This window comes from Oryctolagus cuniculus, chromosome 10, assembly GCF_964237555.1.
Source record: "Oryctolagus cuniculus chromosome 10, mOryCun1.1, whole genome shotgun sequence".
NCBI lineage: Eukaryota > Metazoa > Chordata > Mammalia > Lagomorpha > Leporidae > Oryctolagus > Oryctolagus cuniculus.
Window position 1 is genome coordinate 83,973,564 of NC_091441.1, and position 27,242 is coordinate 84,000,805.

The window sequence follows — 27,242 nt, forward strand, 5'->3', positions numbered from 1 at the left end:
AAAAAGAAAGGAAGAAAGAAAGAAAGAAATGAAATCATTTCAAAGGTCACAAAGCTGCTGACCTGCAAAAGATTTATTACTTTGCCTTTCTTGTTATACTTGTTGTACTTCAATGAAGTTGACCTTTTTCTCCTTTCCCATCTCATAGGATAAAATCATTACTAACAGACCTTACAGAATTGCTCAAGCTGTAATATCTGTGTTCTTCGTTTTTCATCAGCTGATTTTATGGCTTTATGTTCCTTATTTTCATCTCTTAAATGGTTTCACAGTCTCAGCTTCACTTTATTAGTGATTGGAGGGAAAAATACACATCTGTTTCATGGAATTTTGAAGAAACAAAGTTGCTGAGTTGTTGATAAAATGTTCTTTCAATATATATAGTGTGGGGGCCGGCACTGTGGCACAGTGGGTGAACCCCTGGCCTGAGGCGCCAGCATCCCATATGGGCGCTGGTTCAAGACCTGGCTGCTCTACTTTCTGTCCAGCTCTCTGCTGTGGCCTGGGAAAGCAGTGGAAGATGGCCCAAGTCCTTGGGGCCCTGCACCAGCGTGGGAGACCTGGAGGAAGCTCCTGCTTCCTGGCTTTGGATTGGCACAGCTCCAGCCATTGTGGCCAATTGGGGAGTGAACCATCAGGTGGAAGACCTCTCTCTCTCTCTCTTTCTCTCTCTCTCTCTCTCTCTGCCTTTCCTCTTTCTGTGTAACTCTGACTTTCAAGTAAAATAAATAAATCTTTTAAAAAATAAATAAATAAATATATTCCTATGATGAACATCATAGGAAGTCTCTAGGTGGAATGAAATTTTGCCCTAATTTTGATAGAAGGACCTGCAGAACCATAGCTAATTCTAGGAATCTGGGTAAGTTTTTTAAAAAGACATTTATTTGAAAGGTAGTCAGACAAAGAAAGGGCATAGACAGAGATTTTCCATCCTCTGGTTCACCTCCCAAAGGGTTTTAATGACAAGAACTGAGTCAGGCTGAAGCCAGGGAACTCTATCTGGGTCTTCTGTATGGGTGGCAGGGATCCACGTGGGCCATCTTCATTGCCTTCTGAGGTCTATTAGTAGGGAGCTGGATTGGAAGTGGAGCAGCCAGGACTCTAACTAGCAATCCAATATGGAAAGCAGCCTTACAAGCCATGGCTTTACCTGCTGTACCACAACAATGGCCCCTGTGGGTGATTTTTCCCAGAGGGACAGAAGTTTGTTGCTGATAAAGGTTTGACTGAGTTTGTGTTTGCTGCTCAGTACTTGTCCTATAGAAAAGTATTCCGGAAGCCTCCTGCATTCCTTCATAATTACCTGCCTCATGTAAGTCCACTCTGATCTGGGACCCTGTAGGCGAATTGTATCCCTTCTCAGTTCACTGTAGGATGCACCACTTACCAATCAAGAAATGGTCAGGTGTATCTAAAAGACAGTGTATCTCTGAGGAACCTGGAGCAGCTGGAAGAAAATAGCTTGTTGAGGTAATAGCTGCTGTTTTGTTCTGAACACATATTATATGCTTTGGGGATCAGACTTGTCCTGTCCTGGCACGTCAGCCCTCTCCTTTGCTTCCTCCGTTCTTTGCTCTCTTCCTCTCCCCACTTCCTTGCCCCGGTCCTCCCTTTCCTCCAAGCACAATGTGGGCTGTTTCTTTTCCTTTTTCAGATTCTGGCAATATGACCTCACAGTTATAAGCAGGTACTACAACTAGACATATTTGAATGCTAAGAGACTTTTTTTCCCAGTGGAAAAAAGAGAATAAAATACATGTAGAAAGTTATACAAGTCTTAACTACATTGTTTGTTGAATTTTTATACATGTGCACACATGACCATTACCCAGATCAATATAGACACTCCAGACATTCCAGTAGTTCTTCTATTAAAGACTTTGATTTTCTCAAAAGTAACCATGATTCTGATGCTATCACCCTAGATTACTTCTGCCTGAAATTTCAGATAAATGGAATCACACAGTCTGCGTTCTTTTTTTCTAACTTCCTTTGCTAACATTCTTTTATGAGATTCATCCATGATGCCTGAAGGTAGCAGCAGTATGATTTTTTCCCCACTAGCTAGTCCTTCGTTCATGAATAGACCATGATCTACCCATTGTTTGATTAATTTGCGTTGTCTCTAGCTTTTAGCTACTGCTGTGAACATTCTTCCCCAAGTGAACATATGTGCTCGAATCTAAGAGTAGAAATTCAGCATCATGGTGTAAACATATGTTCAGTTGTCATAGATATCATCAAACAGTTTCCAAAGTGGTTGTACCATTTGCACTCACACCTACTCTGTGTGAGATTCCAACTGCTTCTCATCCTCCCTGGCATTGGGTAGTGTCAGTATTTTGGATTTTTTGTCATCCTGGAGGATGTGCAGTGGTATCTCATTATGACTTTTAATTTGCATTTTCCTAAAGTGGAATGCTATTGGACACCTTTTCAAATGCTTATTTTCTCCTTCTTGAGGTTTGTTCAAGTCTTTCCTCATTTTTCTTCTTAATTGGATTGTTTGTCTTTGTCTTTCTGATTTGCAGAAAGAGTTGGGTTTTAGATTCTAAATCTGGTGCCTACTAGCACATAGACTTGGACAGGTTGCCCAGCCTTTTTTGAGCTTTACCTAAAGAGTAGGGCTAGTGGACCTGATTTGTAGGTCGTGGTGAGTGATATGAGTAAGTCCACACTCATCACCAGTCACAAACATTAACTACTTTGTTCCAGGCAGAGAGAAGGCAAGAGTGAATCATATCTAAAACTTAGAAGAGTCTGCTATTACATGAGCTGTATATTCTCACATTTCTTTCTTCCTTCTCTTCCCTGTGTGCTATTCCATGTGTTTGTTTCTAGTACAAAACCGGAGACCTTGGCCACATGCATAGTACACAGTTGGCTAATGGGAATGACTGGTGACAGAAGCACACCATAGATCATACGAGTTCCCCTAAGAATTTTATCTTTGCAACTGGGACAAATAAGAACCAGAAATAAGTTTCTGAAAAGGAGAGAATAAGAGAAAATATAGACAGGATCCGGTTAAAGAAATCTACCTGCCCTGACTCATGGTGGGGAACGTGCAGGAAGGGTAACTGGGCCATGTCTTTTTCTTCCTCCTGCCTTGGTAGTTTTTCAGTGACTCAGTTTCCTCATTTGCAATACAGAGATAATAGTCCCTCCCTTAAAGGGCTGTTGCGGGTAATAGCGCAGTGCTTGGTCTCCTATAAGCACTTCCTGGGTGACCATTGCTGTGATAGATAATGGTCATGGTCAAAGCAGTGACGATGTTGAACACGGTGAAGATACCACTTCTGTTAATGGAGACGTTGCCTGCCTTAACCAGTGCTTAGCCCAGCTGAGAGGCTCTTTTGGAGGCAGAGGTAGTAACAGTGGCAGAGAGGGGTGTGACCTGCATCAGGAAGAAGGAAGTCAGAGGGAGGAAGACTCCTCTGCTCCAGGAGGAACCAGTGTAGGCACCAGCCAGAAGGCTGTGTTCCAGGATGTCCATTTGCATGCTAGGCTCAAGAATGTTGGGGATGACCTGGGTATCCCAGACCATGTTATAGTGGATTGCATTACTGTGAATGGTATGCGTTTGCCCTGCATACATGGAAAACAACCAGAATGGGAAACTGTCATACTGGCTTAAGCAGTTACTGGAACTGTCCTGAGTACTCCTGTCAGGGCTGACCAGAATCCGGAATCATCTGAGGAAGCAGGCTCCTTCCATCAGCTTTTGGGGGGCACAGAGAGGCATGGTGGAGTGGTTTCTAAGTAAATAAAGGTTCTGGCTGTGGACAGATACAGGTTTGACTCACAGGCCCTCTACTCTCTGGCTTGATGATCTTTGAGAAATTACTTCCCTATGGTTTTCTAATTTATAAAATTAGAACTAAGTGACATAATACATGAGAAGAATCAGCAGAGGCTCTGGCACATAGTAGGTGCTCCAACCACAGAAATACATCTTAGTAAACGATGAGTAGAGAACGTCCACTCTGGGCAAGAGTTTGGTCTTACGGTTAAGATGCTGGCTGGGATGCCCATCACCCACATTGGAGGACCTCGGTTTGATTCCTGACTGCAGATCTGGATTTCAGTTTCCTGCTAATGCAGACCCTGGGAGGCAGCAGTGATGGCTCAAGTAGTTGGATTCCTGCCACCCATGGGGGAGACCTAGATTTGAGTTCCTGGCTCCCAGTTTCTGCCTAGCTTACCTTCTGCTCTTGTGGGCATTTGGGGAAGGAACCAGGGGATAGGATCCATTTCTCTCTATCTGTCTCACTGTATCTGTCAAATAAATAAAATTTTTAAAGAAAGTTTCACACTCTATAAATATAATGATAACTATTTCACGAGCAGAGTTGAGTGAGGCAGAAGAGGAGGAAGGGGTCATTTGGCTGTAACTACCCTGCCATGCCTTAAGGTTTGCTGGACTTCATCTCTGTGTTATGGGTGAAAGTGGGCCTTGCTCTAGAATTTGCTTCTGTAATTCTGCCACCAAAATGTTTAATGTTTATTAGAGCAATTGCAGTGGAACTAAGTCTGTACACCATCCAGGCTGAGTTGAACAATTTATAATTTAGTAACATTGGACCTGCTCTAAACATCCATGAGGCACCCTAATATGATCTGGTTGGCCTACAAGGGCTGGTTTTCCTTTTTTTTTTTTTTTTTTAAGTTTTATTTGTTTATTGATTGGAAGAGGGGAGAGAGAGAGAGAATGCATACTCTCACCCATTGGTTCACTCCCAAAAGCCTGCAACAGCTGGTGCTGGGCTGGGCTGGGCTGAAGCCAGGAACCAGGAACTCTGTCTACATCTCCCAGTTGGGTGGCAAGGACCCAGCTATTTGTGGCAACACCTGCTGCCTCCCAGGGTGCACATTAACAGAATTGGGAAGGTAGCCAGGACTTAAACTTGGTATTGGATGTAGTTGTCCCAAACAGTGTCACAGCTGCTATGCAAAACTCCTGACCCTGGTTTTTCTTATACTGTCAGCTCATAGGCTCTCGGTCACTGAGTCTTTGTCTTCAGGAAGATGAGCATCCCCACAATGCTGCATGGCCTCCATGAAACACAACTCCCCCCTTTTTTTAAAAAAATATTTTTATTTTATTTATTTGAAAGACAAAGTTAGAGAGAGTGAGAGAGAGGGAGAAAGAGATTTTCCATCTGCTGGTTCACTCCCCAAAAGGCCGCAATGGGTGGGGGTAGGCCAGGCAGAAGCCAGAAGCCAGGAGCTTCTTCTGGGTCTCCTACATGAATGCAGGGGCCCAAGGACTTGGCCATCTTCCACTGTTTTCCCAGGCACGTTAGCAGGGAGCTGCATCAGAAGTGGAGCAGCTGGGACTCTAACCTGTGCCCATATGGGATGCTGGAAATCCTCTAGGCCATAACCTTGACCCCAGGAACTTTTATTTGTGATAAAAAGTTGAAGAAAGATTCTCATTAGCTAACTTAAACTGCACCTTTGCATTCCATGAACGATTTTAGGTATTACATGTGGAAGCTTGCTGCTTCTACGTTTTCCTGGAAAACATGTAATAAAGCTCATTTGTGTACCATTTGAGAAGATGGTCATGTTTGGCACCTTGGAGAGAAGTAATACTAAGAAGTGAAACTCCAGAGAAATGCTGTATCTCTCTTGTGCCTCTGTTCACATTTGCATGTTAACATAGCCATAGGAATTCTGTTTATTCCCCCATTGAATTAAAAAACCAAGAGTTGTCCCTGAAGTTGTTTTTAATAAGTGGGCCACTTCCTCACACATTTTTGACAATTCAAGTTAAAATCCAGCTGAATACTAGACTGCAAGCTGGTCTTTTGGTTTCACTTTTATTTTCTTTCTTGTAAGGTAGAAATCAAAGATGTGTATGATTTTTTTTAATGAAGAAGGCATCCATCCTGTGTGTATAAAAATAACTGTGAAGTAATGTAGCATTTGTCTTCATAAGTCATATTTCATAAGCCAAGAAGACTTATCAAAAATAGCAACTCTCATCTCACTTCTCTGTTATACGTTAATATTATGATCAGGTCCTTGGTGAATTTAAAAAGCATCAGATAAATTGGGGTGCTTTTGTTTTGCTTCCCTTTCTGCAGCATTATTAGCTATTTCTTAAATAATCGTTATAAATTAATGTCAGTATCTAACAATATCATTATCCAAGCAGAACTTTGCTGCAGAAATTAATTTCTGCTTTTTTTTTTAAAATGAATTACTCAATCTTAGTTAATTTGTGATAGCACACAGACTAGAACACAAGACTATGCCCTTTTGTTATTTCTGCTTTAGAGTTATATTCAGGCATGCAAGTCCAATATTTAGGAAGCTACAGTTCCCTGGGGATTTTGCCTACAATTAGAGTAAGTTGCTGTCCCTAGTGTTATCTTCCAGGATTCCATGAGACACATATAAAATACAATATATGCTTTGAATTAATAGCTTAATTTTTTCATTACCAGTCATTGTCCAGTTATTTTTATCACATGTGATATTTAATTTTATTAACATAGAAGTAGAGCGATAAATGCCAGGGCCCTTGTTGACCATCCCAATCCCCAGGTTTTTGTTTTGTATGGTAACTGTAGATCATCATTTAAAAATGTTATTTTCTTTTTTTTGAAAGAGTAATTTATTCATTTGAAGTCAGATTTATGCAGAGAGAGAAGGAGAAGCAGAGAGAGAGAGAAAGTGAGAGAGGTCTTCCATCTGCTGGTTCACTCCCCAAATGACTGCAACGGCCAGAGCTGAGCCTATCCAAAGCCAGGAGTCAGGAGCCTCTTCCAGGTCTCCCACGCCGGTGCAGGGGCCCAAGGACTTGGGCCATCTTCTACTGCTTTCCCAGGCCATAGCAGAGAGCTGGATTGGAAGTGGAGCAGCCAGGACTCGAACCGGCACCCAAATGGGCTGCCAGCACTGCAGGTAGTGGCTTTACCCGCTGTGCCACAGTGCCAGCCCCAAATGTTATTCTTTTTCTAAGTATTCACAAATTTGAACCCATAGAAAATTTATAACGTATAGTGGAGAGAATGTATGTGTTTGAGGTGCCCTACTCTTTTTGAAGGCTTATTGAAATCTGTCCATGAAATATATTAGCCTGCTGCACAGCTTTTGTTGCTGTTACAGCCGCTAGGACAAGGAGGGAGATCATTCTTCAGCTCCCCTTGATTTCAGTGGTAACCATTGCCGTGTTCAGGTTTTCTACTGCTTCTTAGAGGACAAATTCAGTAATTTATTATCTTTCTTTCTAGGTTTTCAAATTAATTGGTATAAAGTTGTAGATAGTATTCTTTCATATATGAAAGTAAATATGTTTTATATTTTTAATGACTTCTCTATTTATTCTATCAGTTGACTTTATCAGGGTACTTTATAAAGTTTGTGGAAAATAATTTCATAGAACAGTTTTTTCTCTTGATTGCTATCTTTAATTGCACATAGTTATCTTTTTTGGTTTCTACCTTAATCTCATTATTCTTTACATTTTTAAAAAGCCTTATTGAAATATGTCATGTAAAACACCATTCACCCATTTTAATAATCATTCTTTTTTTAGTACACATTCATATCTACAGATAGCACGTGGATTGTGTACTATGTAGTTAGGCCTGAGATGGTTGTATCCACACTGACACATACAGACTTTTTCCTTGATGTTATTCCCTAAACACTGCAGTGTAACAGCTACGTATGTAGTATTTACATTGTCAGTAATCTAGAAGTGATTAAAATAGAAAATAAATGTAGATTATATACAGGTATTATGGCATTTGGGGGATGTTTCTTCCCCCTTTTAAAAATTAACAATACTGGGGCTGGGGCTGTGGTGCAGCAGGTTAACACCCTGGCCTGAAGTGCCGGCATCCCATATTGGTGCCAGTTCGAGTCCTGGCTGCTCCACTTCCAATCCAGCTCCCTGCTATGGCCTGGGAATGCAGTGGAAGATGGCCCTGCACCCACGTAGGAGACCTAGAAGTTCCTGGCTCCTGGCTTCGGATTGGCGCAGCTCAGGCCATTGCAGCCAATTGGGGAGTGAGCCTGGGGATGGAAGATCTCTCTCTCTCTCTCTCTCTCTCTGCCTCTCTGCTCTCTGTGTAACTCTGACTTTCAAATAAATAAATAAATCTTTTTTTTTTTTTTAAGACAAAGCAGACCTGTGTGCCATTCCAATACCAGTACACCAAGCATACTGATCAAATGCAGGTGATCCATATTTCTGTCCTTTTGACACTACTTTATGACTGGAGGCTTGGAGCTGCTTTCTTCTCTTTCTTGCTAAGATATATACTATATATAATAGTTATTAGGAACTGAAGTCACCAAACTGTGCTGTGTGAAACTGCGAACTTCTTCCTTTGTTCTGACTGATTTGGTACCTATTATCCACATTTCCTCTATCCCGCCCTATTCTTCACAATCTCTCATAGTCACTCTTCTGTGTTCAGATTGAGGCTTTTTTGGGTTTCCTTGTTGTTATTTTAAGGTCCTACATAGGAAGGAAAAGGTGCAGTGTTTGTCTTCCTGAGTCTGGCTTATTTCACTCAGTGTGATGTCCCCCAGTTCCATCCATTCTGCTGCAAATGACAGGATTTCGTTGTTTTTTATAACTGTATAACATCCCAATGTTAATATATACCACATTTTCTTTAACCATTCATTCAATGATGAACACCTTGCTTGATTCTGTTTCTCTATTGTTATGAATAATGCTGTTATAAACATGGTAGAGCAAGTATTCTCTTTGATACAGTGATTTTTTTTCTAGTTTTTAAAGACATCTCCATATTGTTTTCCACAGTGGTTGTATTAATTTATGTTCCTACCAACAATGCATAGAGTTGTCTTTTCTCCATATCTTGATTGGTGTTTGTTACTTTCTGTCTTTTTTAATAGTAGTCATTCTAACAGATGTGAGTGCTATCTTATTGTGGTTTTCATTTGTATTTCCCTGATGGCTTGTGATATGGAATATTTTTTCATCTATTTGTTGGCCATTTACGTTTCATCGTTTGAGAAATGTTTATTCAGGTTTTTTTGCCGTTTCTTGATTAGATTGTTTGTTTTGTTGTTGATTTTTTTGCATTCCTTATATATTCTGGATGGCAATTCTTTGTCAGGTAAGTAGGTTTTAGATATTTTCTCGCATTGTGTAAGATGCCTCTTCAGGGTATGGATTGTTCCCCTTGCTGTGCCGAAGCTTCTGAGTGTGATATAATCTAGTTTGTCTAGTTTGGCTTTCATCGCCTTTGCTTTGAGGATCTTATCTAAAAATTATTGCCTACAACAATGTCTCAAGGTGTTTTCTATTCATAGTTTCAGTTGCATAATTGTAGGTCTCTGGTCGAACTTGAGTTGATATTTGTGTATGTTGAGAGGGAAGGGCCTAATTTTCATTTTTGCACATATATAATCCATATTTTACAGCACTACTTATTAAAAAGTTTTTCTTTTCTCTGTTATATATTCTTTTCTGTGAGGAAGTTGAACATTTTGGGGTTTTGGTATCTGTGAGGAGTCCTGGAACTAATTGCCCATGGATATCAAGTAACAAACCTTATACACAAGGTTGTTTACTCGTTACCATAATCTTTTTTATCATCCAAGAAAGAAACCTTGTACCCATTTGCAGTCACATACCATTTCCCTTCAACATTCAGAGCCTTGGGTAATTTCTGTCCTTATACATCTGCCTGTTACGGACATTTCACATAAACAGAATGATGTTGTACATTTTTGTGTCTCATTTCTTTTACTTAGCGTGGTATTTTCAAGGTTCATCCACGCTGTAGCATATATTGCTACTTTTTTCTTTTTTATTGCCCAGTAATATTCTTTTGTGTGGTTATGCCACATTTTGTTCATCAGTTATGGGACATTTGAGTTGTTCTAGTTTTTGGCTATAAAAGCTGCTATGAATATTCATGTACACGTTTCTGTATAAACATGTTTTCATTTCCCTTGGGTATATATGACAGAGAGGAATTTCTGGATTATATCATAGATTTTACTTTTTGGGACACTGCCAAGCTGTTTTCCAACGTGTAGGAGAGTTCCAATATTTTCAGATTCTTGCCAATATTTGTCTTTTGGATTATGCCCCTCTTAGTGGGTATGAAATTGTATCCTACTGTGGTTTCGATTTGTATTTCTCTACTGACCAGTGATGTCAGACACCTTCTCATATGTTATCAGCCACTTATATATTGTCTTAGGACAAAATGCTATTCAAATTCTTTGCCTATTTTTTTAAATTATTTTTTAAACTTTTATTATTTAATTATAGGTGTTCTTGATATATTCTGCATACAACTTCCTTCTCAGATGCGTGATTTATAGATATCGTCTCCTGCTCTGTAGGTTATCTTTTCACTTTCTTGGAAGTTTCTGCATAAAACTTCTGAATTTTGATATAGCCTAGTTTATCTATTTGTTTTGTTTATTTGTTTCTTGTGCTTTTGGTGTCATTGTTTTCTTCTAAGGGTCTTAAAGTTTTAGGTCTTATATTTAGATCTGTGAACCATTTTGGGTTCACCTTTGTGCATGGTGTGAGGTGGTGGAGATCTTTTTTTTTTTTTTTTTTTAGATTGATTTATGTATTTGAAAGAGTTAAAGAGAGCGAGAGGGAAAGACGAGAGAGAGAGGGAGAGAGAGAGAGAATCTTCAACTGCTAATTCAGACCCCATTTGGCCACAAGGGCCAGGGCTGAGCCAGGCCAAAGCCAGGAGCCAGGAGCTTCATGTAGGTCTCCCACATGGGTGGCAGAGGCCCAATTAGTTGGGCCATCTTCTGCTTTTTCCAGACCATAAGGAGCTGGATTGGAAGTAGGGTAGCTGGGATTTGAACTGGTGCCCATATGGTATGCAGCTAGTGGCTTTACCCACTATGCCACAATGCTGGCACTGCCCTCCCCCCATATACACACTTCACATTTTTTACGTGTGAATATCCAGTTGTCCCAGCAATATCTACTGAATTTTCTACTTTTTTTTTTTAGTTTATTTCATTTTTATAGCTGCACAAGTAGAAGTTGTAATTGATTTATTCTTTGTCTCTCTTATCCTCTAATACATCCATTTAAGGCTATACTTTCCTTCTGTGAAGCAATTTGGATACATCACACAGATTTTATTATTGTTAATTTTGTTTTCCTTTTTTCTGTTAATGTGTGTTTTTATTGCAATTTACTCAGTGGCTGTGGCCTATATTATGTCAGTTCAATATAATTATATCCAAAGGACTTTTCTATGACACAACTATGCAGCCCTTTTTCCAACCCTGTAGATGCAGTGTACCTCCTTAGGAGATCCAACAGAGCTATGTGCTTGGTATGTGTCCAATAAGCGTTTGTGGAAAACATGTGGAAAGCATGCGTTACACCTAAGTGTTAGCTGTGATTGAGGTGACACTAACACTTAGGCATGCTGAACAAGCTCTTCCTCCGTGCCAGCCTCAACCAAGTGCTTTAACGTGCATCCACCGATGTTGTCTTCTCAACAGTCTCAAAAGGCATGAACTCTATTCACTCCCCTTTCACAGGTAGCAAAGTGGAGGTGCTGCAAGGTGATGTCGTTCAAACCAAGAGAGCCAGGGTAGTTCTTTTTTTCTTTTAAGATTATTTATTTATTTGAAAATTAGAGTTCCAGAGAGAAAGGGTTGGGGGAGACAGAGCAAGATTGTTCATTCACTGATTCACCCCCAAGATGGTCTGGGCCAGGGTGGAGCTTCATTAGGGTCTCCCACATGGGTGGCAGGGGCCTGACTACTTGGGCCAGCCTCCACTGCTTTTCCCAGGCCATTGGCAGGGAGGTGGATCAGAAGTAGGCAGCTGGGACACGAACCCGTGCCCAGATGGGATGCTGGAGTCACAGGCACTTTATCCGGTACGCCACAGTGCCTGCCCCAGGAGTGGATTTTGAACTAGTCTGCCCCCATCCCATTGTATGTTCCACTGCCCCCCAGTTGGCCACTTCTCTACCACATTTACTTGGTCCCATTTCTAAATGTTCACTTATTTGAACGTCTTCCAGGAACAAAATTCTTGCCTCTTTGGTCACAGTTTGGTAAAGTTTGCTAGAGAGGAAGTGTTTCTACATCACTGCCACCCTGACCTGTGCTCTCAAGACACTACATAGTCTAGAAGTCAAGCACCCATGAAGGGAGGCTAGCCCAGGACCTGCTAGGTTTGATGTTTTGTGTATAATTAAAGAGATCTCAGAGGGTCGGTGCTGTGGTGTACTGGGTAAAGCCGCCACCGGTAGTGCTGACATCCTATATGGGTGCCAGTTCGAGACCCGGCTGCTCCACTTCCAATCCACCTCTCTGCTATGACCTGGAAAAGCAGTAGAAGATGGCCCAAGTCCTTGGGCCCTTGCACCCGCGTCAGAAACCCGGAAGAAGCTCCTGGCTCCTGGCTTCGGATCGGCACAGCTCCGGCCACTGCAGCCAACTGGGGAGTGAACCAACGGATGGAAGACCTCTCTTTCCTGTCTCTGCCTCTCCTTCTCTCTGTGTGTAACATTGACTTTCAAATGAATAAATAAATCTTTTTTTTAATAAAAAGATCTCAGAAGAAATGCAAGTGAGCATCTCTCCTGCCTTGTGCCGAGACCCCACAGGCTCAGAGAGTCTTGGTGTCTGAGATGCAGTTTAACTGTCGGATAAAAACAGAGTGGATTTTCGTCGACACTTTCTTGGGCTTCTCTTGCATGTAGAGAAAGAAACCTGGTCTCTGGAGCTCTGATTGAAAATAATTTGTTATTGTTACGGATATTTCCAAACCAAATGAGGGCTATTTTTCTCCCCCTATTGAAGATTGGAAAGCTACATCCTTGAATACTTATTGAATAAAAGTTCCCTTCTTTCTTTCATAAAGAGAATGGCTTTTGTACTTTTGTTCCCTTCGGTGCTGTCTCTGGGCAGCTTCCTTGCGAAAGAGCGATTTAATTTGTCCTGCACAATCATTTTCCTGTGGAAAACTAATAAAATACAAATTCCATTTTTTAGCATTAGCTTGTGGCTAAAGGCTTCTGAAAGTTTCATGTAATATCTGCTTTGCTTTTCTTCTGGCTGATGACTGAGAGGGGGAAATATGTAAATACGTGTGTTATATCCATGTTTGATGGAGACACTATTCCCTGCAGGTCATTGTTTTCCTCAAACTGAAATTGTGAGCTCATACTTTGCATTCATCTCGCAGGGCCTTTTCATCCTGAGGAGGAAGCGGATGGATGTGTTTATCTTCCAAGGCATCTTGTTGGCTTTGCTCACATGCTCTCTGAGGTCCCGTGTCCTGGCGTCTGCTCACCAAAGCCCATCCGAGCTCAAGGAGGTTCACGTTCATTTTGTTGAGAGGCTCTACCTAGAAATAGTGATTAGCATAGTGGCAGTGAGACCAGGTGACCTCTAGTGAGTGCATTTTATATATGAGTCAAGGGCCAGGCACTTTGCCTGTGTTCTGACAACAAATAGATATTTTTTATTTGTTTTTTAATATTTTTTTTGACAGGCAGAGTTAGACAGTGAGAGAGAGAGACAGAGAGAAAGGTCTTTATTCTGTTGGTTCACTTCCCAAATGAGCGCCACGGCCGGCGCGCTGTGCCAATCCAAAGCCAGGAGCCAGGTGCTTCCTCCTGGTCTCCATGCGGGTACAGGGCCCAGCCACTTGGGCCATCCTCCACTGTACTCCTGGGCCACAGCAGAGAACTGGACTGAAAGAGGAGCAACCGGGACAGAATCTGGTGCCCCGACCGGGACTAAAACCCGGGGTACCAGTGCCGCAGGCGAAGGATTAGCCTAGTGAGCCGTGGCGCCGGCCAAAGAGATAGTTTTAATGCCATTTTTTTACACCTGGGGAAACAGGCAAGAAAGTTATCCTCCCAGAATGTGGGGTGTGGGGATTGGAACTCAGTGAGTCTGAGGCTAACATTGAATCTTTTGGACCAGAAGGAATAGGAACGCATTAAATATGCCATCCATCTTGGCCTTGGTTTGTTCAGGGAATACCGCATCAGCCCTGTATGCACACAGGGACACTCTCCTGAGTAGCAAATGTAAAGAAATTTCCTTTTTTTTTTTTTTTTTGTATGCTATGAAGTCCCGCTGATTACAGCATTCTAAGGAGAGATCTGTGCCACGTTGTTATCTGAAGGGCTCTGCTCTCCTCTCATCTCATCCTTTTCCCTTCTTATCCTTTAAAAAAATTATTTAGTTGAAAGGCAGAGTAACAAAGATAGAGCGAGAGACGCACAGAGAGAATTTTCCATCCACTGGTTCACTCCTCAAATGGCCACAACAGCCAGGGCTGGGCCAGGTCAAAGCCAGGCCATTCTTCCTGGTCTCCCATGTGATTGCAGGGGCCCAAGGACATGGGCCATCCTCTGCTGCTTTTCCTAGGTGCATTAGCAGGGAGCTGGATCAGAAGTGGAGCAGCCAGAACTCAAACTGGTACCCCTCGGTGATGCTGGCATTGCAGGTGGCAGCTTTACCCACTACACCACGACTTCAACCCCTCTCTTCTCATCCTATGGCTGCTTTGCTGTTACCTGAGGTCTCATCGACTCTGTTTGTAATCTAGATTCTGTATTGCCTTCCCCTCCAGAAGTAGCTTATGTTGCAGGGGAAAAAAATGTTCCTTGTTTGCTTTTCCTGCTTTCCTGATTTTCTTGTCACTGTCATCTCAGAACATCCCCAGCCCCTTTATCTCCTCCTGGCCGAGGTGTGGCGTGGGATTCCTGGAGTGGAATCCACCTGGATTGTGGAAAGGCTGTGGTGGACACACCTCAGTCTGGACATTTTCTGTCTTGCGAAAGGACGTAGGGTCAGTGTCTTTCCAAAGCCAGAACTCCTCAATAAAGCTTTCTCCACAGCAAAGGTGGGAGCCTCCTGAGGAGCTGGCTGGAATTGGTACCATCAGGTTCCTACAGATCCTTAAATGCCTGGTGGTGGATAACAGAGAGAAGCAGTTAAGAGCAGCTTGGTCCTGAACCAGATTCTCCCCGTAATTCTGAAAGTGTCAGTTCCTTAAAAGCGAATTCTTCAAATTCACATCCTAAGCCTCTCCATCATCGTTTAACTCCCAGGAAAACAGTTATTTCAAACTTCCGACTCATTATCTCTGCAATTCCTTCCAAAGTTGAAGCCGAGGCAGGCATGAGTCTCACCAGGTGTTTGAAGACTTGGCCCCCGGCTCTTGGCAAGTCAGGGCTGGTTCCCTCACCAAGAGAACCCCCCACCTTCCCTCGCCCGCCCCTTCCCACCCAGCCCCCAGCATGTGGCACTTGGGGGTAGCCCCCATTTCCCGCCTTTCCCTGGCCAGGGCCTCCCCCAGGACTGATCGCGCCAGGGAGCGGACACGCCCGCGGGCAGAGGCCGGCTGGGCCCGCCCCCTCCGCAGGTGCGGCCCTAATCCCCGCTGGCCTAGTTATCCGGCAGCCTCTAGGAACCAGGGCCCTGTGATGTAATGCTCTTTTTTCACACTCGCGGCTTAAATACAGATGGAAATTGTTGTCATGTGTTAGAAATGTCGCCAGTAATATAAAAGGCGCAAGCTCCTCGCCTTTCTCGCACCATCAGCTGCTCCTGCGCCTCTGCCCTCGCCAAACCGCTGTGTGGTCAGGTGGCCGGGGCGCCCCCAGTCTCCTAGGAAGGGGTTCGGATCCCCCCCCAACCACCCCCACCACCCCCGCCTCTCTTTCCAGGCGCTGCAGAGCCGAGGACCAGCGTGGTGGGAGGCTCTTGCAGGCTCACAAAGAGGAGGATTAATCTTGGCGACTAGGCTGGGGTTTGCAGGCAAGTACGAGTGGTCCAGGATCTCCCTCTCACCACCCCTCGCCGCCTCCTGCCCACCTCTGGATTCGAACGCTCTGCCGCCGGAGGAAGCCCGGGCGCGGGACAGGCGGCGGCGAGGCCGCGGCCACCTGGAGGTTTGCGCTCGGGCTGTGGGAACATCCTTGGAGGTGAAGGTGCCGTGTGGGGCGTGTGGACCAGGAAGGCGGGGCGGCGAGAAAGCGGGCCAGCTTGGGAGGGCCAGATGGCTGAGGCTGCTGCGTTTTAATTCACCGGGCAGGCCCGTTTGGCCTGGCCGGGAGGGCGGGGGAGGGGGAGAGAAGAAAAATCAGGGGTCATTGGGTAGAGGAGAGGCCGGGCTCCGGAGCAGATGCCTGGCGAACAATGGGGCTTTTGAAGGGGATGCTGGAGGAAGTGTGGCGCGCGCTTTGTACTGCCTCCTCCGCATTGCAGGTTGGAATCGGGCAGCTCAATTTTAATGAAGTGCATTCCAAAGTGTGCTCGTCAGCCTGGGCTTTCGGAGCGAGGGGCTCGGCTGAATGGGGACTGGGGGCGGGCGGGGGAGGGGGCCGGCCGAATGAGTTCCTGATGGATGGTAAAAGAGGAGATGAAAGCCTGCTCAGTGTGCAGGGCAGGGGGAGGGAGGAGGGAAAAATCAATACGTCCCCGTGCATATTAATAGGCTCCAGCAGGTGTTGGTCAGTGTATGTTGCTGCATTGTTCGGGCGCCCAGGCTTGGGAAAAGGCTGGGGGCCGCCGGAGCTGCCGGTCCCTGGCGGGCGCAGTGGGCAGATGCCTTTGCACTTCGGAGGGCTTGGCGAGCTGCCGGGAAAATGAGCAAGGGAGGAACTGCGAGGCGCCCCCTCCCCTTGGCTCTGTTTTTCAAAGGAAGAATGTCCGTGCAGAAGGCTTTTTAAGTTTGCTTCCTGGAAATTAACATGTGTTTATGAGAGCACTGTCTTACCTAGGTAAGATATGCATGCCTGTGCGCACCGGAAGAGCAGAATCTGGAGTCTGGCTAGCTGAGTGCTTGGAGCAGAACGGCTCTTGGGGCTATGAGGTCAGACAGGAGGCTAGGGGGTTTTAAAGAGGCAGGGGGGCTGGCTGGCCCCTCCTCTTCCAAGGTGCCAGATCTAACTGACCTGGGTACCTGGTGGCAGTGACAGGTGCAAAGGAAACTGTCTTGGCCAGTATTGGTACCCAGTCGCTGTCCACACAAAGGGAGTGGATTTACGCCTGAACTCAATGATTGCAGGGTGCCAGTAGCTTATTTATAAGGATTAGGTTTGGGGTGCCCTTTGCTCATCCGAGAGTGTACCTTACTGGGGGCCCCGTCTGCTGGGAATCCCATAGGAGACTTTTTATGAGCATGTACTGGCCAAATAATGCTTGCTGGCTTTTGTTGTTATTGTTTGTTTGTGTACTTCTCCGCTTGTATTCAGTGCTTTCAAGAGGTTCAGACATATTTGTTGGGGATTTGGATTCAACTGGAAGCTCTTGGAGGAGAGTGCTGTGACTTTTGATGGGGAAAAGCATTTAAGTGTGGTGTGTATTCAGTGCATCTGAACTGTGTGTGCAGATATGGTAACCCACAGAATAACACTGTCTTTTAGCTTCTTGGAAAATAAATGCATTTCTTAGTTGAGAAAGCTCATCTCTTCTCATCTGTGAGGCTAATTCTTTCTGAAAATTGGTGTTTTATGATCACTTTGGAAACCTGTATTGATTGGCTACACGTTCAAATTCCTTTCATGATGTAACTTGCACTGTAAGTCATCAGCAGCGCAGAGCTCATCACTCCCCAGTGAATTTCAGTGCTGTTGAAAGCTTTAACAGATTCATGGTAGCCACGGAAACTCAGTTCCTCCATTTCTCAGCTGGGCAAACAGAAGCAGCCTGCCCTTACCTCTCATCGCCTTTCCTGGTTGGACTTTGGGAAAGGGGATGAGGCAGAGGGAGAGGATTTCTGTGGAGGACGCTCCTCTCACACCCTCTACCCCACCTTCTTATTCAGTTATGCACTGACGGTTACTGGTCTGTTTCCCTATGTGAGTTTCTGCATACCTCAAGTTGCATTTCTGTGACAGTGTTTAAGGGAATGTTCAAGGTTTGATGCTGGGATTTGGTTTGCTTGTACCAAACATGCAGAATCAGTCGGTTTGTTACTGTGGTTCTTAGATCTCACTGTGTTATCACCTGTAGAGCTGAGGCTTACGTGCTGATCCTCACTGAGCAAAAGCATGGGCAGTTGCGTTTGTTAAGGAGCCCACCCCCTGCCCCCAGCAGCCTCAGTGCCTCCTCAGCTCATTATGCCAGAAGATGCAGGTTGTGATATGGCCGGTGTGTCCGCTGGCACTCCCACTCCATTGATCCCAGCTGCTCTCTAAGCTTGCAGCTAACAGCTTTGTATGGGGTTTGTTACTAGAAAGTACTCCTTAAAGCACTGTTTTTTTCCTCACCCCACAGTACCTAAGACTGTGTGATAACAGTTGTAGATAGTTGACATTACTATGTATAAGAACAGTTGCTATAACCATGAAATAACAACACCCTAGAAATAATGACTGTAGCTGAGTCCACCAAGACAGGAAAGCAGAGGCAACTGATGGCTCCCATTCACTCTTCAGTATGGATAGGGAGTAGAGGAGAAGCATAGGATAAAGAGAGAGAGAGAGACAGAGAGAATGAATATAAAATCTCCACACTTAGGAAGGAGCATCTCGATTGACTGATACCAATTACTGAAAAATTGAATTGTAATTTCTCCTTGACCCTGTACTGTCATATTTAAAGCAGGTGATGTGATGACAGCTGAGATTGCCTATTTAATGATTCCAGTAAGTACGTTGAACCATGTTTTTGTTAGATGTTGGCCTATTATTTGGGAGACGGAGATAATGCAAGGTAAAATTATTTCTAAAATGTAAAGTGAATTTAGAGGTGATAGTATTAGAACAAACTAAATGAAAGGATTCCACTCAGTCGGAACACTCCAACTATTTTTTCTTTGCATCCATGTTTTCAATGCAAAATCCAATTTTACTTTAGTATCACCATTTTCTCAGCATGTTTGTTTCTTTAAAAAAAAGTTTCTTATGTTGCTAATCAGACCCCAAATATTTAAATGTAAGCACATCCTCCCCAGTCACACTGACACCCTCTGGCACTAGGGAAGCTGTCAGAGTCTTTTTTTTTTTTTTTTTTTTTTTGAGTCTGGTGGGAAGGAAAGACAGCAGTGCTGGCTGTAATTCAGTAACTCTGCTGCTATCTCTCCCTCCGACAGCAGATCGGCTCTGGATGACTTGCGGCCTTTTGAAGTGTTACAAACACTAAATGCAAAGATCTTCTCATCCCTGACCTTCCAGGTTTTCATTATTGACAAGTTTCTGCCATTGGCGTCCTCTGGGACATCTGTATGATTCTCTGGGATGACTACACCCTTGGAAACTATGCCTGAACAGTGTCTCTGAATAGTGTGCTGTGCCAGTTGTCATTGGTAAACCAATTATACGACAGGTTCCATATGAATAAAAATGGCCCTGCATCCCTTGGCTTCCCAGGAATTTGATGCATTGATGATTAAATGGCCTGCAGATATCTGTGCATTTATTATTCTCCTAATACAATCCTCAAGGTGCTCTTGCTGAGTTTTGTTTCTACTTCCAAGAAGATTGATGTCACTTTAAGTTTCAGTAGGCTGTGAGCTCCAAACCCTAAAAACACAATGGGGAAAGTGTTTCCTAACTTACACCAAAATGTTTGTGAAGGCCTTAGCATGAGAGTAAATAAGGGAGGGGGGTGGGAGAGTGCTTTGGCCTTCAAAATGACTCATAGGCCAAACATTCCTCAGTGAAAAGAGTTTGAAAGTTTTAATGTTTGTGGTTATCTGACTTGAAAGGGCAAAAGAAAGCATAAATATAATGCATTTAATTCTATCCCATGAGGCATAACCCTTTTGTGGAGGTTTTTGATATTTCTCTTTCTGTATCCCAATACTATGCACAGTGTCTAGCACATAACATGTGTTCAGTAAACACTTGACTGAGTGAATGCAGCTGAAGCGTCAGTTGGTCGTTATGAAGTTTGTGCTAAAACCACAATGCCCTTGCTGTTTGCAAAGCAAAGCAAAAGAGTACAACTCTGTGAAAAATCATTTTGAAAAAGGGAATATTAGTTTTTATGTATTTAATATTCCATATATTTTTTCCCACAGCAGATTTTATATTCCCTTAGGGATTTTTAAAAAATTTACGTTCCTGCTCATTGTTGAATTGATTTTCAAAGTTGATGCTGCCCTCCTAATTAAAGAATCTTCATCTCTTTCTACCCATATCATACTCAAGTAAGCTCTGGCTCTGAATCATCTCATGGGTATAGCTTTTTTGCTGCAATAAAGATTAGATTAGTGGAAATCTACAGATCTGACAACAACTGTAGACAATAACTTGCCTGTAAGACAGTAAGTTCCATAATTTTCTAATTAATTGTGGAGCGCTGCCAAGGAGAGTTGTTTAAAAAAAATACATAGTTGTAGATAGAGACCTGAAGGGGAAGCAAAAATGCCTGTAAATGTTTAACTCCTTTTTTTTTTTAATGAGGCTTAACACTCAGTTTATAGAGGCCTTTTCTATGTTTCTTCATGGCTTTTTGGGTCCTTTTATTTACTACATCCTGTCTTACCTGAAAGTGATCTCATATTGGAAATAACGAATTTTACAAATATTTGCATGCCTATGGGGTGCCAGATACTGGTGACAATAGAAGAGTGAACAAAACCTACACAGTCCATCTACCCTCCTGGAGCTTGTATTAGAACCCATGTTAATTTAGTCCTTATAAGATCAGGGAATAGGGAATAAGGAAGAAATGATTACTTACAATGAAATCCTTTAGCTGTGAGAAGTTTTTTTTTTAAATTTTTTTGTTTATTCCCCCCCCAAAGAAACCTTTTATTTAAGGAATATAGACTTCATGCTTTTCATAAGTGTAACTTTAGGAATATAGTGATTCTTCCCACCATCCCCGCCCTCCCACCCACTCACCCACCCGAGAAGTTTGTTTCTAAAAATTACTATGGTTCACAAAACAGAAGTTGGCCTGATTGCTTTACAAAAATAAATAAATAAATAAAGTACAACAGAACAATGCAGTATAGAACTATAACACTCTGATTCTCACCTCATTCCCGCTTCACAAAAGTAACTGTTTTCTTAAGAGAGAGCAAGAGTGTGAGGTTCTCTCCCCCCACCCCGACCCATTTCTCCCTCTTTTTCTCTCTCCCTCTTCCGTGTCTCCATATATTTCTGTAACTCTGACTTTCAAATAAATAAATAAATCTTTAAAAATATAATTGATTGATTCGAAAGGTAGAGTGGCAAAGAGATCGAGGGAGCGACAGAGACAGACAGTAAGACAGAAAGATCTTCCACCCTCTGGTTCACTCTCTAAATGGCCAAAACAGCCAGGTCTGGGCCAGGCAGAGGCCAGGAGCCAGCAACTCTATCCTGGTCTCCCAAGTGGGTAGCAGAGATCCAAGTACTTGGCCATCATCTGCTGCCTTCCCAGGGCACTAGCAGGGTGCTGGGTTAGAAGTGAAGCAATCAGAACTTGAATCCACACTCTGGATAAGGGGCATGATGGTTTAACCCAGTGCACCCTACCCCAGCCTCTCCTATTTAATTCTTAACAACTCCCTGGTGTTGTCCCAGTTAGGGAACGGGGTATAACTGACCTGACTGTTACCTGATGGTGCGACTGTAGGTTGTTCCCCTTGTCCCGTAGTACTAACCATGCTGTAGGAGCTATCTTTGCTCACTCGTTCAGCTGGTTTTTCTTGCTATTACATCTGGGCACCCTTCCATATCAGAACATGTTTGTCTATGTCATTCTTTCTGAATACAACTCATATTTATCAGGTTGCTACATGCTAGGGCTGGCTGATTGAGTCCTGAGATAAATTTATTCATTCAGCAAATAGGTATGTAACAATCTTGATGTGCTAAAAAATTTTTTGAGTGCTTAGGGTATATGATCACTCAAGACACATGAAGATCCTCTTGTGGGATTTATGTTCTCGTCACAGGAGATAGATAATAAACAGCAAACGTAGTGAATAAGCACATTATTTAATTTTTTAGGAGGTGATAACTGGTGTGAGGGGAAAGCGGTATGAGCTGGTATGATAACTGGTATGAGCAGAGTCAGCGGTCAAGGGTGTGGAGATTGTTTAAGGTTGCACGTTGAAGTTTGGTTTATTTTTACTTACTTGAAATTCAGAGAAGCAGATACACAGACAGACAGACATGCAGGGGGAGAGCCTCCCTCCGCTGCTTCACTCCCCAAATGCCTGCAACAATTGGGACTGGACAGAGCTGAAGCCAGGGGCCTGGAACTCCAGCCAGGTCCTCCACGTGTGGAGCAGGGAACCCAACTCCCTGAGCTGTCATCTGCTGTCTCCCAGGGTGTATGTTAGCAGGAGCTGGAATCAGAAGTGGAGCTACCACTCAAACCCACGCACTCCAGGCTGAGATGTTGTCCTCCCAAGAGGTGTCTTAACTGCTGTACCAGACACTCCACATTGCAGTTTTAAATGGGGTAGTCAGGGCCGGCGCTGTGGCGTAGTGGGTAGAGCCACCGTCTGCGGTGCCGGCATCCTATATGGAAGCCAATTCAAGTCCTGGCTGCTCCTCTTCTGATCCAGCTCTCTGCTATGGCCTAGGAAAGCAGTGGAAGATGGCCCAAGTCCTGGAGCCCCTGCACTCACGTGGGATACCCGGAAGAAGCTCCTGGCTTCGGATGGGCACAGCTTTGGCCATTGAGGCCATCTGGAGAGTGAGCCAGAGGATGGAAGATCTTTCTCTCTCTGCCTCTGCCTTTTGGTAACTCTCCGCCTATCACATAAATAAATATTAAAAAAAAAATTGAGGTAGTCAGGGAGTCAGAGTAGACCCTTCTGGGAAAGTACTACAAGACACTTGAATGACTGAGAAAGAACCTTATACATATCTGGTTGAAGGCCAACGCAGTGCAAAGGCCCTGTGGCAGAAGCAATACCCACATTTTCTGATGAATAGCAAGAAAGTTAGTGTAGCTGGACTAGAGAGAGCAAAGGTAGAACTGTGGAAGGAGAGTCGGATCATGTGGACATTGTATTTTAAATTTTGTTTGAAAGGCAGAGAGAGAATGAATCTTCCATCTGCTGGCTTACTCTCCAAATGCCCCCAATAGACAGGCCTAGGGCTCTGCTAGGGCCAAAGTGAGGAGCTTCCAGGTCTTCCAGTTGGTTAGTTGGTACCCAAGTTCTTAGGCCATTATTGCATACTCCCAGGGTGTGCAGAAGCTGGAAGATGGAATTGGGGCAGAGGTGGGAGTCAAACCCAGACAGTCTGATAGGAGGCGTGAATGTCCCAGGAGGCTCCCGAATGGCTGCATCACATTGCCTGCCCCATTTTAGACTCTACCAGCACTGCTCATAGTGAAAACAGAAGCTGTTGCAAGGTCTTGATTAGAGTAATGATACACTCTCAATTTAGATCGGCAGAGCCTCACCTAGATAGCCTGTTGAGACAGGCTGGAGGAGTGGAGGCAGACAGCGTATCTGGGAAGCCTTCATTGTCATCCTGTTGTAACAGGTTGCTGGCCATAGCAGAATAACAATACTAGCAGCCCACAAAGTGGTTGGGTATGTCTTAAAAGTAGACCTGGAGGATCGCCTGGTAGATTAGATGAGGAGTATGAGAAAAAAGAAATTGAGAATGATCCCAAGTTTATCCTTTTTTTTTTTTTAACCTGGAGAACTCGAAGAATGACATTGCTATTTGCTTTAATGTAGGTAGTTTTTGATTTAAGATCAGGGTTTCACTGTGGACTTAGTGCACTAGACAGAGAAGAAAGCTAGCAGGAAGAATGTGTTTATAGAGCCGGGCATCGGGGAGGACTTGTTCATCACAGGACTTAGATTATCATTCTTTAGTTTTTGGACATTAGCAGCAAGGTTAAGGGGCAAGCATATAGCCTAGCAGTTAAGACACCAGTGTCCCACATTGGAGCAGCCAGGTTTCATTCCTGACTCCGCCAATTCCAGCTTTTTGCCAGTTCACACACTGGGAGGCAGCGGTGATGGATCAAATAATTGGGCTCCTGGCACAGGTGTGGGAGACCTGGATTGAGGCCCCAGTTCCCTGACTTTGGCTTGGCTCAGCCCTGGCTATTGTAGGTATTTGGGAAGAAAACCAGCAGATGAGAGATCACTGTCTCCTTGTCTCTTTCCCTCTGCTTCTAAAATAAAAATTTAAAATGTGTCAAAAGAAACCATGAAATTATCAGTGAAGCAATGCTGAAAGGAACATTCACGCATGCTTAACACTGGGCCCAAGTGTGAATCTTTCTGTAGATTAAACTCCCATAGTCACTCGGTTCAAAAGAGTGTACTTTAAAAAAAAAGATTTAGTTATTTATTTGAAATGCAGAGTTACAGAGATGCAGAGGCAGAGTAAGAGAGAGGTCTTCCATCCACTGGTTCACTCCCCAAGTGGCTGCAAAGGCCAGAGCTGGGCTGATCCAAAGCCAGGAACCAGGAGCTTCTTCCAGATCTCCCACATGAGTGCAGGGACCCAAGCACTTGGGACAACTTCAGCTGCTTTCCCAGGCTACAGCAGAAAGCTGAATTGGAAGTAGAGCAGCTGGGACTCGAACCGGCACTCATGGGATGCAGGTACTGCAGACCGGGACTTTAACCTGCTGTGCCACCGTACCAGCCCCAAGAGAAGGGTACATTGTAAGAGCAGACTATGTGGAAATTGGTCTGTAAACAGAAATGTATAATGTACTCTCCCTTCAATGTGTACGAGAATATTCATTTCCTATCATCTTTGCCGAAACTGAATGTAATCAGCCTTTTAAAGTTTTGCTTGTGTAATAGGTGAAAAGCCATTTACTTTTTAGTCTGTGTTCTCTAGACTCAGGCAGGGACTATGTCCAGATTCTGGAAAATGTAGCAATTTCTCAAGATTTGCCTACCATGGGCATCGTGGTGACATGGGTCATTTTATTGGATAGAGTAAGTGCTTTCCGCCAGAGAATATAACATATTCAGCATTGTTCACCAGTTAATTCATGACAGTAATGGGGGAGACAGCTAAGCAGCAATTTTAAAAAATACATTTCCCTTAAAATGGGTGCGTTTGAATTCTACCAACCTGAGAAAGAACAGTTCATTCTGACATTTGTCAAGTTTTAGTACCAAGTGTTTAATTAAAATAGTTTGCACAACCAAGATTGTTAAAGTGAATCCAAATTTTCTTAAAGTTATGCAAAATTGAATGAGCCACATGGAAATTTTAATGATTTTTTTCACTAATTAATCAAACAAAAAGTTGTATGACCCAGCTGTGAGCTAGTATTTTGCTAGATCCTGAAGATGGAAGGATGTTTGTTGCCATGGAGTTGGTGTTGGGTTGGTGGGAGGAACATATATATGGCTGATGACAGCCCAGTGTCTTATACTCTAAAAGAAACATGTAAAGGCATTTGGCCAACAGAGAGATTGGCCTGGCTTTGTCTAGAATTCAGGCCAGAGAAAGTCATGGAAGAGTAGATAAATAAACAAGAAGTTGCCCAATTGGGAACTGGCACATTCCAAGCATATACAAATCCAAGTGTAGAGGTTGATATTGCTGGGAAGCATGAAATCACTGGTGTTCAATGCACGGTTGTCAGAACTGGGAGGTATGGACAGAGGGAGGGTGGGAGGGAGGGAGAAAAAGAAAGAAAGGAGAAGGAGGGAGAGGGATGCAGCAGTGCTCCTGTGTCCTGCCAAGGAACTTGGAGCTTACCCTGAGGGCAGTGGGACTTTTGGAGGTGCTTATGCAGGTTAGTAACATGGCCCTGAATATTTTTTGAAAATCACTGTGGCATCATGTGATGTAGAAGTGAGCAGAGTCTGGCCTTTAGGCAACTTTTGGCCCATGATCTGCCTTTGTAATAAAGTTTTATTGGAATACTGGTATCATAAACTCATTTTTTAAAGATTTATTTATTTATTTGAAAGTCAGAGTTACACAGAGAGAGAAGAGGCAGAGAGAGAGGTCTTCCGTACACTGGTTCACTCCGCAGATGGCCGCAATGGCTGGAGCTGCACTGATCCAAAGCCAGGAGCCATGAGCTTCTTCCAGGTCTCCCACGCGGAGGCAGGGGCCCAAGGACTTGGGCCATCTTCTACTGCTTTCCCAGGCCATAGCAGAGAGCTGGATTTGAAGAGGAACAGTCAGGACTAGAACCGGCGCCCATATTGTATGCCAGCACTTCAGGCCAGGGCGTTAACCTGCTGCGCCATAGCGTTGGCCCCTCATAAGCACATTTTTTTGTGACTGTTACTGTGACACAGTGGCAGAGGTGAGAAGCTGGGACAGAGGCTGTATGGCTTCCAAAGCCTAAGCGATTTATTCTCTGGCTCTTTACAGAAAAAGGTTTTCAACCATGATTTAGGGAATGATGCAGTTAGTGCAAGAAGGTCAAAAAGGAAACTGTGACCAAAGTGGAAGGCGTTGGAGGTGGGAGAGACACAAGAAGTACTCACCAGAGAGAACTAAAAGGACTTAAAAATGCCACGGGAGATGGAAGGATAGGGAGGAGAACATGACGACGTGCTGGGTCCTAGGAAGAGTGCCAGGGAGGGGGACGTCACTAGGGGCATCTCAGTGGAGCTCTCCATCAGGGTGTGGGAGGTGTGAGCCTGCGGGTGTGGCTTTGGTGGGTGTCAAGTTTGGGGCTGTTTGCATAGTATCTTCTTGGGGCATTAAAGTCCAGAAACTGCCCCATTGTGATAGCCTAATCTGGAAAAGAATCCCCATCTCTGTAATAAGAATGGTCAATTTTTCTTGACCATTTAGCATTTAGCAGGAAGCCACCCCTACAATGCTGCGAGTTGTACAGCCTGACCCTTCCTTATCAAGCATCATTCGGAACTCTTTACTGGCTACATGATTCTTTTTTACAGCAAACGTTTGTTGTTTTCCTCTCTGAAATAGAAATTTAAGCTGAGTGTCTTACGCATCTCTGTGTGCCTACCAGGGACTACCATGAAATCAAAATTTGGAAGTTCAAATATTTACTTCTTAATTATACAACCTGATGGTCCTGTAATGAAGCAAGGGAAAGTTACTCTGCATCTACTGTCATTCATTCATTTGAGAAAAAAAACTGTTATCTTGTGTATGGCAGGCCCTCTTCCAAGTACCAAGCGTATGGTGACTCACAGTCCTTGCCCTCAGGAAATGTATGTTTTAGAGGGGGAAGACAGATAATACATTGCCCTCTTATATGTCCCCAAATTTTAGAACTTTAAAGCATAATGTTGAAAAAAAAAAAACAAACCTGAGATTTTATTTTTGCCCTACTGTCCTGCTTGGTAGATATTTAAAATGCATAAGAGGCCGGCGCCGCGGCTCACTAGGCTAATCCTC

At 43.8% G+C, this 27,242-nt stretch overlaps 1 protein-coding gene across 34 annotated transcripts in view; it reads left to right on the top strand.

The window, feature by feature from the left end:
• The window catches only part of MAGI1 (membrane associated guanylate kinase, WW and PDZ domain containing 1), a 685,324-nt gene that overhangs the window by 429,523 nt on the left and 228,559 nt on the right, over positions 1-27,242 (top strand). For 3 of the 34 annotated variants that reach the window (XM_070050630.1, XM_070050633.1, XM_070050632.1), the window contains exon 1: positions 15,510-15,783. The exons of 30 other annotated variants lie outside the window; for them this stretch is intronic. Coding sequence is in view for 1 of the 4 variants with exons in the window: in XM_051852233.2 (XP_051708193.2) it covers positions 16,727-16,748 (22 nt within the window). In the remaining 3 variants the exon portion in view is untranslated. Of the gene's footprint in view, positions 1-15,509; positions 15,784-16,629; positions 16,749-27,242 lie in introns of those variants that run through there. One more of the 34 variants, XM_051852233.2, reaches the window with a different exon arrangement.